The sequence below is a fragment of the Trifolium pratense genome, linkage group LG7 (genome assembly GCF_020283565.1).
Source record: "Trifolium pratense cultivar HEN17-A07 linkage group LG7, ARS_RC_1.1, whole genome shotgun sequence".
In the NCBI taxonomy this organism is placed as follows: domain Eukaryota; kingdom Viridiplantae; phylum Streptophyta; class Magnoliopsida; order Fabales; family Fabaceae; genus Trifolium; species Trifolium pratense.
The window spans coordinates 36,897,251-36,909,503 of record NC_060065.1 but is presented as its reverse complement, the minus strand read 5'-3'; the positions used below and the strand labels follow the sequence as shown (position 1 = coordinate 36,909,503).

The following is a 12,253-nucleotide window of genomic DNA, read 5'->3' as shown; positions in this document are numbered from 1 at the left end:
AAAGTTATAGTAACAACTCCAAAATAAGTTAGTTCTAATAAAACTATGATGATTTTCCATATCTCAAAACTATTTCTCCTTTTCACCATCTTCACTACATTCTTATATCTCTCTTTAAGTTATGATACCCCAACCAAATACTCATCCATATTAGGTCCAAACCTTGATAAGCTTCCTACTCAAGATAAAGCTATAGAATTATTCCAACAATGGATGAAAGACCATGGAAGGGTGTACAAAGACCTAGAAGAGATGTCAAAGAAATTTGACAATTTTCTTTCAAATTTAAAATATATCATAGAAACTAATGCTAAGAGAAAGTCACCACATGGCTTTCTTCTTGGCCTTACTAACTTTTCTGATTGGAGCTTCCAAGAGTTCCAAAAAAGATACTTACATGACATTGATATGTCCATGAACATTGACACGATGAAGATGAATGATGTTCTTGGCTTATCATCTTGTGATGCACCTTCATCCTTGGATTGGAGGTCAAAAGGAGTTGTAACAAATGTTAAGGATCAACAGAATTGTGGTAAGTTTGTTGTGTTTGCATGATTTGTGTCACATTGATTCTACCCTAATATATATATATATATATATATAGACACACACACAAAAGTTTAGGTGTTGTTTTTTTGGGCATTGTTCCCTAATCATAATATGGTTGTCTGAATTTTGGTGCTTCTCAATAGAGCACGCTATTGGTTATTTGATTGACTTGAAGTTTTGTCTGGTAGGCTGGTGTCCGTTTCTGACCCTTTATGAGTTTATGTTTCTACTTTGCTCCATGTTGTATCTTGCGTTTATTATTATTATTATTATTATTATTATTATTATTATTATTATTATTATTATTATTATTATTATATTGTTTTAGCTTATCATGACTTTTCTTGAACATTTATTATACTATTTTGGTGAATTAATTTTTTTCAATTAAATGTGTAAAATGGTTTTTTAAATAATGTTAGATACAAAAATTATGTGTTGAACTATATGATGGGAGAATAATACATCATAAATTATATTTATTTGTTCAAATACATCCGAAATTATACAGCTCTTTACGAATCTCCAGAAAATGTTCAAATATACACCTAGTCAAATTAAACTTTAGTATAATACCATATTTTATTTTCATTATATTTGACTAAATTCATTATTTTATGAAAAATGGTAGTTTCCACATTTGAAATATTTTTTCCATATATCTACAAAATAATCTTCAACTTTAGAAAGTTATATTTTTTCCATATTAATTAAGAGTTAGCTGTTTTTTGAAGCAGTTAACATTTTAACTAGTGCAATTTGGGAATAGTGGAAGAGACAAATCTTACACAACATAATTAATTAGACTGTGAATCTCAATTGAGATAAATATTTATATTTATTTTCTGACAGTGTTTCAAATAAAAATTACATACGAGAGGAAAACCTATGAAATATGAAATAAAAATCATGATATTTAAAGTTTTGTCTCAACTTAATATATCATGTTTTAATATTAATACACATATTTAAATTTTTTATACATAAAGTAAAAAAAAATAAAAATTTACTGCATTGCATTTGTGTCTGTTAGGAAGTTGTTGGACATTCTCAGCAGTAGGTGCTATTGAAGGACTAAATGCAATAGTGTCAGGAAAGTTAATTAACTTTTCAGAGCAAGAGCTTTTGGATTGTGAGCTAAGTGGAGGTTGCAATATGGGATGGGTTAACAAAGCATTTGATTGGATTATTAGAAATAAGGGTATTGCATCCGCAAATGATTATGCTTATACAGGAAACAAGGGTGCTTGCAAAGCCTCACAGGTTCTTATTTTATTTATTTATTTTTAAGTTCATTATATTAATTTAACGACCATTTTTTTTTTGTTGCAAAAAAAGGACAAAGCCCCATTTAACGACCACTTTTTATTCATGAACATTGTAGATTCAAAATAATGTGTTTAGTATCATTAATACATATCATCATGTGGAGGAGTCAGACAATGGACTATTGTGTGCAGTTGCTAAGCAGCCTATTAGTGTGTGTCTTTATGCATCCCAAGACTTTCACCATTATTCACATGTAAGTAGTTCTATGATTAAAGATTAAATATGTTTGTGGAACAATTCTTAAGACTTTACTTAATATTCTTTATAAGATTACAGTACAATTTTTCATATTTAACGTTTATAAATATTTCATTTATTTTAATTTTGGCAGGGAATATTTGATGGGCCAAATTGTCCTGTGAATTCTAAAGATACAAATCATTGCTTGTTAATAGTGGGTTACGACTCTGTAGATGGTGAAGATTATTGGATTTTGAAGAATTCATGGGGCACTGCTTGGGGAATGAATGGTTATATGTGGTTGAAAAGGAACACTAATAAAACACACGGGGTGTGTGCAATTAATGCATGGGCTTATAATCCAGTCAAATTTCATGGAAGGAAGCCAATTATTAGTTCCATTTTAGATCAACAATAAGTTAAAGCAATGAAGAATGTTAACATGTGTCCTTAATGCACATGTTTCTCTATCCAATTATGTATGTGTATTCTCGATCTTGTTTTGAACACATCACGAGCTTCCCTATCCAAAGTTGTAAAGCATAAATAAATTAACTAATAGAAAGATATGAAAGTTTCATGCTCAATAATGTAATAATACAATAAGTAGTTAGTAGTAATGACAAATAAATGGTTGCTTATCAATATTATAATGTAGCAAATGAATTTTATGTGCATACTCATACACCCGTTCATAACCATGGGGTGTGATAGGAAGACACAGATAGAGGAAAAATAAAGTGTTGAATGAATGTATGAGATCCTATAGGGGTGTTCAAACATAAGGGTTGATTTATTTATATATTTTAGTCCACTTTTATAAATTGCTTGGCATTTGTTGTTTGATTTTGTTTACTTTGTTACTCATTTGAACTCTAAGATCAAGCTATGAATGACGAGCACTCTTCCAATTAAATGTTTTCCGGCGGCACGTGTTAATGTCTTATACTTATACAACACTCGGGCAATATTCGTCAAATAACTTAGAGAAGTATCTTACAAAAAACATTAAACTTCATACAAAAAACATTTGAAGACAATACCATTTATAACGTTAAAAAATAATCTAATAAAAACGTTATACTTCATACAAAAAATATATATTTTTCTCTATAAAAAACATTTTTTTTTATTTAATATCCAAATACTCATATATAAAAAAATATTCCTTCTATCATTTTCAAATGCAAAATTACTAATAATTGTGTATATTTTTGGCAACACATATTACATACAATTCAATCTTTATTATATTTCTCAACATATAATTGTATCTACATCAATATATTCTATCGTATCTTTATCAAATAAATCGGTTTTTTAATTATTTTGGGGCCCAACTCAAATATGACCCTAAGTTCAAATCCCTCTTATAGATGTCATAAAACAACTATTATTCCTTTTCCTATTTTAAAAATTACACCCACAACAATCTCTATAAACATAACAATACAACCCTCAAATTCAAAATGTTCTTAAATTTGTTTACCACTTGTTTTGTTCTTTTGTTTTTCTTTATCTTTTCTCGTTTAGTTATTTTCTCTTTATATAATTAATAAATCTTCACATATAGAAAAATATATTTTAATCAGTGTTTTAAAAACCGGACCGGACCGGCCGGTCGGACCGGTCGGACCGTGAACCGGAGGGTGCAACGGTTTGGTTTGACTACTGGACCGGGTAAGCAGTCAAACCGGACGGAACCGGACGGAACCGGAAAAACCGGAAAAAACCGGTGAACCAGCGATTTTGAAAACCGGCGGGTTGACTGCAGTCTCTTTTTTTTTTTTTTTTTCTCAGTCCTAAAACGATAGCGTTTCGTATTTTTTTTCCAGATCTGCCGATTTTTACCTTTGTTTCTTATTTTTTCTGAAAAAAGTTTGAAACTTTTGGTTGAATCATAAATGAAATTGCAGATCTGTATCACAAATCTCAGATCTGTATCATAAATCAACTACACAACTAAATTTTGATAAAACAAATAAAACATGAAAAAGGTTGAGACTTGAGAAGAGGAAAAACAAAAAGAAGAAGAAGAATATGGAGGAGGATAAATGAAATTCCTTTGTTCTGTTTTCTATTTCGCCATGTGATTATTGTTTGTGGGCGTGTGTTGGTTTTGGATCAGGTTGCCTGTACCTGTTATGCTTCTGTTGTTGTATTATACTTGGTACTTCTTGTGCCTTTTTATCGATATATTTAGCCTTATTCAAAAAGAAAAATGAACTGAAGAAGCAAAGAAGAAAGCAGAGAGGGAGAGAGAGAGCCAACATACACTGGTTTAAAAGGAAAGTAAATAAAAAAGGAAATAAATAAATCAAGAGCAAATAGTAAAAATAAAATGATTCTTTCTCATTTTTTTGTTAATTCAAGTTTTGAATTTACTAAATAATAATGGAAATAGTATTAATATTATAATAAAACTTTAGATCTATTATATCCTACTCCTGTCAAAATATTGGTCGTAGTATACTAGTTTTTCCTCTAATCGTCAAACTGTGGCATGAATGATGAAAGACATCTTCACACTCTATTGGCGGTAATTAATACCTCAATATTTTTATTTGTATTTTGTAGTATAATTTTAATGTGTGTGATGACAATATTTATGATTTGAATTCAAGAATTTGTGACATTATGAGTTTATAAAATTTTCAAATTTTTATATTCTTTATGATTTTTTTTAAGACCAAGTTATCCTATATAGTTTTATTATAGAGACCGGTTCATTCTATCGGTTTAATCCGGTTTAATCCGGTTTGTCATGCGGTTCGACCAGTGACCCAGTGGTTCGACCAATGAACCAGTGACCCAGTGCCCTCGCCGGTTCGATGACCGGTTCGGTTTTTAAAACACTGATTTTAATTGCTTAAATAAATACATCTTAGTTTGACCAAAAAAAAAAAAAAAAATACAAGTTAAAATGACATAGCTTTGGTCAATAATTTTTTTCTACTAATGAAGTGAAAAGTTGAAAAATCAACAACTGATTATTTTACCAATTCATGATTCACTTATCACTATAAATACATGAAACTTATTTACGAGGAATACGTATCTTTTCACACAAAATTAGATTAACAACTCCAAAATCATTTAGTTCTAATAATAACACTATGATGATTTTTCACATCTCAAAACTATTTCTCCTTTTCACCATCTTCACTACATTCTTATGTCTCTCTTCAAATTATGATACCCCAACCAAATACTCATCTATATTAGGTCCAAATCTTGATAAGCTTCCTACTCAAGATAAAGCTATAGAATTATTCCAACAATGGATGAAAGACCATGGAAGAGTATACAAAAACGTAGAAGAGATGTCAAAGAAATTTGATATTTTTCTTTCAAATTTAAAGTATATCACAGAAACTAATGCTAAGAGAAAGTCACCACATGGCTTTTTTCTTGGTCTTACCAACTTTTCTGATTGGAGCTCCCAAGAGTTCCAAGAAAGATACTTACACAACATGAATATGTCAATGAACACCGACACGATAAAGGTGAATAATGTTCATGACTTATCATCATGTGATGCACCTTCATCCTTGGATTGGAGATCAAAAGGAGCCGTAACAAATGTTAAGTATCAAGATAGTTGTGGTAAGTTTGTTGTGTTTGCATGATTTTATGTCACATTGGTTCTACATACCCTCACACACGCAATCTAATTAATTTATACATGAATTATTATAAAATGGAGTTAATAGACAAAAGTTTAGATGTTATTTTTATGGGTATTGTTCACTAATTATAATATGGTTGTCTGATTCTCAATACTTCTCACTTTAAAATTAGAACACATTTTTGATTATCTAGTTGATTCTAGGGTTTTGTCTATTAGGTCGGTGTGTTCTTTTAACCTGCCGGAGATTTTGTGTTTGTGTTTTTTTTCTTCCATATTTTATCTTTGTTTTTATTTCCTTTTTTTTTTAAACAATTTTTTTTTTGTCTTAGGTAAACAGTTATTTTATTATTGTTTTCTTAGGTAAGCATTTATTGTACTCTTGGTGAATTAATTGTTTTCAATTAAATGTATAAAATGGTTCCTTTCTTTTTTACGGTAGATACATGAATTATGTGTTGAACTATGAGAGAATAACAAACTAATACATTATACATCAATGTACCAAAAAAAAAAAAACTAATACATCAAAAATTGCAATATGGATCGAAAATTTTTTTTTATCAAATTTACAATCGGTCAAATTAAACTTTAGTATAATACCATATTTATATTTTCCATTTATTTGACTAAATTTTATATTGTATTAGAAATTAAAAATGGTAGTTTCCACATTTGAAATGTTTTCCCTTATTAGGATACCTAAAAAATTATATTCAACTATTTCACTATTAGATCATAAATTATTATTTTATTAAAAAACATCAACCTATCACAAAAAGTAAACAATTTTCTTTTTACCTTCTATACAATAAGTAAACAATTTTATTTTACCCTATTGCATTGCCATGTTTTTGTTAGGAAGTTGTTGGGCATTCTCAGCAGTAGGTGCCATTGAAGGACTAAATGCAATAGAGACTGGGAAGCTTATCAACTTTTCAGAGCAAGAAGTTTTGGATTGTGAGCTAAGTGGAGATTGCAATATGGGATATGTTAACAAAGCATTCGATTGGATTATTAGAAACAAGGGTATTGCTTCTGCAAATGATTATGCTTATACAGGAAACAGGGGTGCTTGCAAAGCCTCACAGGTTCTTAATTATTTTTTTCAATGGAAAAATATTACTCTTTTATATATATATATAATAAGCGAAAAATATTACTTTATATATGATATCATAACACAAATGTTTAAAGAGTACAAAAAAAGAGTTTAGTGCACTGTCGGTGTAAAATTATTTTACACATACATCCAATAGTATGTTGTTACATCATTTAATGAATGTGACACGTTATGTATTTTAGAACATATTGCATCAATGTATCAATATATTATGCATGTGTAAAATAATTTTGTACTGACGATGTATATAAATTAAATTATAAAAAAATTCGTAACAGAAAAAAAATTATAAAAAAGTTCAAAAGATAATACATAAAATGTGAAACAAAAATTACCTACCAGATTACCAGTACTAACATATTGCACTTCAAAAACAAAATAGCTTATAATTTTTTTTTCATTATATAAATTTAACGACCACCTTTATTCATGAATATTGTAGATTCAAAATAATGCATTTAGTACCATTGATGCATATTATCATGTGGAGGAATCAGACAATAGACTATTGTGTGCAGTTGCTAAACAGCCTATTAGTGCGTGTCTTTATGCATCCCAAGACTTTCACCATTATTCACACGTAAGTAGTTCTATGATTAAGGATGTTTGTGTAACAATTCATAAGACTTTACTTAATATAAGATAAGATTATTATAATATTTCATATTTAACGTTAATAAATATTTTTTTTTTATTTTAATTTTGACAGGGAATATTTGATGGACCAAATTGTCCTGTGAATTCTAAAGATACAAATCATATCTTATTAATAGTGGGTTACGACTCTGTAGACGGTGAAGATTATTGGATTTTGAAGAATTCATGGGGCACGTCATGGGGAATGAAGGGTTATATGTGGATGAAAAGAAACACTAATAAACCGTATGGGGTGTGTGCAATTAATGCATGGGCTTATAATCCAGTCAAATTTCATGGAAGGAACCCAAGTATTAGTTCCACTTTAAATTCAACAATAAGTTAAAAACATAAAACAATTAATGTATGAGTATTCTTGATCTTGTTTTGAATACGTCATGAGTTCTCCTATCCAAAGTTGCAAATCATAAATAAATTAATTAATAAAATCATATGAATGTCTCGTACTTGAGTTGGGATGCTCTTCATTTTTTTTCTCCATGATCTCTCTCAATTACTATAGTTTTGAATGATTTTCAAATATATATTAAATAGTTGAATCCACAAAAAATCACATTATTGCATTTATATTCTCAAAACATTATTAATGACAAATATGAAGAGGAGTAAAAATGAAGAGGATACTCAATAATGTAATAATACAATAAGTAGTCATGACAAAAAAGTGGCCGACAATAAAGTGGCTGCTTATCAATTATCATATATTACAGAGTATAAAATACAAAATGAGGTTTCTACCAAAAAAAAAAAAAAAAAATACAAAATGAGGTAAACTTGGAACCAAAATTGAGCAGTTGAAATTTAGAGGTTAAAATTGAACAATTGTGAAATTTAGGGGATTAAAATTACACAATTAAAACTTGAAACGTTAATCAAAATGCATTCTCTTTTTTTCTTCTAGCACCGTTCTCTACTGATGAAGTTCGTGATGTGGTGTGGAGTTGTGACGGGAACAAATGCTCGGGACCTGACGGTTTCAATTTCAACTTTTTGAAAGCCTGTTGGGATATTCTCAAAGACGACATCATGAATTTTTTACATGAATTTCATCGCTATGCCACTTTACCAAAGGCAATAACATCATCTTTTTTGACCCTTATACCAAAAAAGGATCATCCTCAGTCCTTGTCGGATTATAGACCAATTTGTTTGGTAGGGTGTTTGTATAAAATAGTGTTAAAGGTTTTGGCGGCAAGATTAAAAAAAGTGTTAGGAAATTTGATTTCAGAATGCCAATCAGCCTTCCTTCCTAACAGGCAAATTCTGGATGGAGTATTGGTTGTGAACGAATTGATCGACTTAGCCAAGAGAAGGAAAGATAATTGTTTATTGTTGAAAGTGGACTTCGAAAGAGCCTATGATACAGTAAATTGGTCTTTTCTGGAGTATATGATGCGACGTATGGGCTTTGCGGATGGTTGGATCCAATGGATGAGAGCTTGTATTTTTAATAGTTCGATGTCGGTACTAGTAAACGGCAGTCCCACTAAGGATTTTGTGGTCGGTAAAGGGTTGAGACAAGGTGATCCGCTATCTCCTTTTCTCTTCTTGATAGCAGCTGAAGGTCTCACAGGCATGATGCAGAAGGCAGTGGGTAATGGTGTTTTCCATGGCTATAAGGTCAGTGATGATTTACTTTTTCACACTCTTCAATTCGCGGACGATACTATCTTGATTGGTAAAGGTAATTGGGACAATCTTTGGTCTATCAAAACGGTGTTGCGAAGCTTCGAGTTAGTCTCTAGCTTAAAGATTAACTTCTTTAAAAGTAAACTTTATGGAATTAATCTGGATGATAATTTTTTGAACGTTGCGTCCGCTTTTTTACATTGTGGTGTAGAGTCTATTCCATTTCGTTTCCTAGGAATTCCTGTTGGAGCCAATCCAAGAAGAAAGATAACATGGAATCCTATTGTGGACAATATGAGGAAGCGACTAAGTAGCTGGAATGGTCGGAATCTGTCTATTGGTGGTAGAGTTACTCTTATTAATTCGGTGTTGTCTAGTCTCCCGCTGTATTTTTTTTCTTTTTTTAAAGCACCTTCGTGCGTATTAAAAGAATTGGTTAGTGTCCAAAGGAAGTTTTTATGGGGTGGAAGTTTGGACACTAAAAAAATTTGTTGGGTTAGTTGGGACACAATTTGCCTACCAAAAGATAAAGGAGGGTTGGGTATAAAGAATCTTGATTTTTTTAATCAAGCGTTACTTTGCAAATGGAAGTGGCGAGGACTTTGTGAAGAAAAATCTATGTGGTGTAAGTTGTTAGTGCATAGGTATGGATCAATGTCTGAAAACTTTCTTCTAAATATGAACAAGGAAGTTAAATTACAATCAATTTGGTGGCGTGATATTGTGAAAATAGGAGGTGAAGAAAGTGGCGGTTGGTTCAAGTCCAATGTTTGCAACGTGTTAGGTAACGGTAATACCATTCTATTTTGGCAAGAAAGATGGGCTGGTAATGATAGTTTCATGAACTTATTTCCACAATTATATGTTAAAAGTATGCACCCAAATTCAGTCATAGCAGAGTGTGGTTTATGGAATGAGGTTGAATGGAATTGGAGATTGCTTTGGAATGGAGATTTAGCGCAAGATGATATAGAAGCAGCAGCTGAATTGGAGTGTTTGCTATCAGATATCAGTCCTAATAAGGATCGTACGGATTATAGGAAATGGATCACGAACAATCTCGGCATGTTTTCGGTAAATTCAGCGTATTGTTTTTTGCAAAATTGTTACTCTCCATTGACCATTAATAGCAATGTGGTGGATGCACTACAAGACTTATGGGCGAATGATGTTCCATCCAAAGTGAGCATTTTTGGATGGAGGTTGTTATTAGCGAGACTACCGACTCGGAAGGCGTTGGAGAGAAAAAGAATTATTAGTAATCCGCGTGAACTTTGTTGTGCTTTTTGTTTTAGAGAAGAAGAAGATATCGATCATTTATTTTTTAATTGTTCTATTTCAATTCAAGTGTGGAAAAAGGTGTATGATTGGCTGGACATGAATTTTATAACTTTTGAGGAAGTATGGAAGCATTTCACTACTTTTGGTGATTTGGTGAAAAGTAAGAGTCTTGCTAAAGCTCGTCATGTCATTTGGCTAGCAACCACTTGGAGTATATGGCGAACTCGAAACAACATTATGTTTCGTGGAGATGTGTTTAATTTGGCCTTACTTGTTGATCAGATTATTTTTATTTCTTGGGTTTGGTTTGTAGGTCGAATAGAACTTAATCCTTCATTTGTATTCTCAGACTGGTGTGACGATCCATTAGCTTGCATTCTAAGCATCTAATGGTTTTCGTAATTTTTGTAAGGGTTGAGTGCCCCTTGCACTCATTTTAATTCAATCCTTTTGCTTATCAAAAAAAAAAAAACACAATTAAAACTTGAGGGACTAAAAATCGTACAATTGTAAAACTTAAAGGGTCGAAACAACATTTAAGCCATTTATAAATACAGGCTAAAATGACTAAATTTTATCCTAATTTATTATGTTGTTCCAAAATTTTATCTTTTTCAAAAAATGATAGATTAATTTCGATCAATTATTCAATCAATGACCACATAATCAACGATGCATATTTGGATGCATGATTAATATACTCTATTGATTTATTGAATAAATATCATTAATTTAGCAAAAAAATAATTATTTATTTCATAATTAAATGATAATACAAATTAAATGATAATACTTAAGTAGCGGACGTTATAAAAATCTGAAATTTGAGGGGAAAAAAAACCTCATAACATGAATTTTTCTCTTTTTTATAACATCCGCTATTTAAATAGTAGACGATGTATTTTGGCAAATCCGTAGGGCGCGCGAGAAATATAGTAGGATAGCAAAAATAATTCTCCCATACATATTGTTAGAAGCCCATATTACATATTTTATGGTACCCGGTTGAGGTTTTTTTTTTTTATATATTTATTTATGTTTCAATGGCAAGACTCTTTTAAAATTTTGACCAATAATTGACATGGTCGAAAATCTAAGTTATTAGATTACTGTTTGGATCAGTCACTGATCGGAGATCAGTATGTCACTTGATCAGACTGCATAACTGTTAATCAGGTCTTTATTAAAAATTAAAAAAATACATATATATTTATACAAAAATATTGATAAAATATAAAATTTAATATAAATATTTCTTTCAATATTTTTTAATAAAAATTCATACACTCAAATTAAAACTTAAAAACTTCTCATTCCATCATTATTTTTATTTTGACTAACATACATATTACATCATACTTTCTAATTCTGCAGTCGGTCCTTAATTTTTTTTATCTTCCTTATCTTATAAATAAATGAAATATACAATAAGTACCAAAAAAAAAAAAAATAACAATGTCTTTTATGAATAGGTATTCATATAAAATATGATAACATAGGTATTCACGAAAAAAAATTATAACATAGGTATTCACCAAAAAAAATACTACTATATGATAACATAGGTGTCATCCCTGTGAAATTTAAAAAAATATCAAGCTCATATGTTTCTTAAATAATACCAATCATTAGTTGGTTCAATGGTGATTGACGCTGAACTTGTAGGGAGCTGAGGGTCACAGTTTGATGCCCCGCAACTGCGGTTGGGAGGAGACTGAAATCACTTGATATTAGAATTGATTTCCGAACCAGATTAAACTAATGGCGAAAGAAAAAAAAAATAATTAGATGTAACATACCACTAAACTACTTGAAGAAAAAAAAAAAAAAACATTATCATGTTAACTCAATTAGCCAATTGGTAAATTTGCAGT

General features: G+C 30.4%; 1 protein-coding gene across 1 annotated transcript; it reads left to right on the top strand.

Moving 5' to 3' along the window:
* On the top strand, positions 1–2,648 carry LOC123893585 (ervatamin-B-like). Its single transcript, XM_045943336.1, has 4 exons — positions 1–535; positions 1,586–1,815; positions 1,937–2,074; positions 2,213–2,648. Exons 1-4 carry the CDS (start codon positions 46–48, stop codon positions 2,477–2,479), a joined length of 1,125 nt encoding a protein of 374 aa, XP_045799292.1. The 5' UTR covers positions 1–45; the 3' UTR covers positions 2,480–2,648.
* The last annotated feature ends 9,605 nt before the right edge of the window (positions 2,649–12,253 follow it).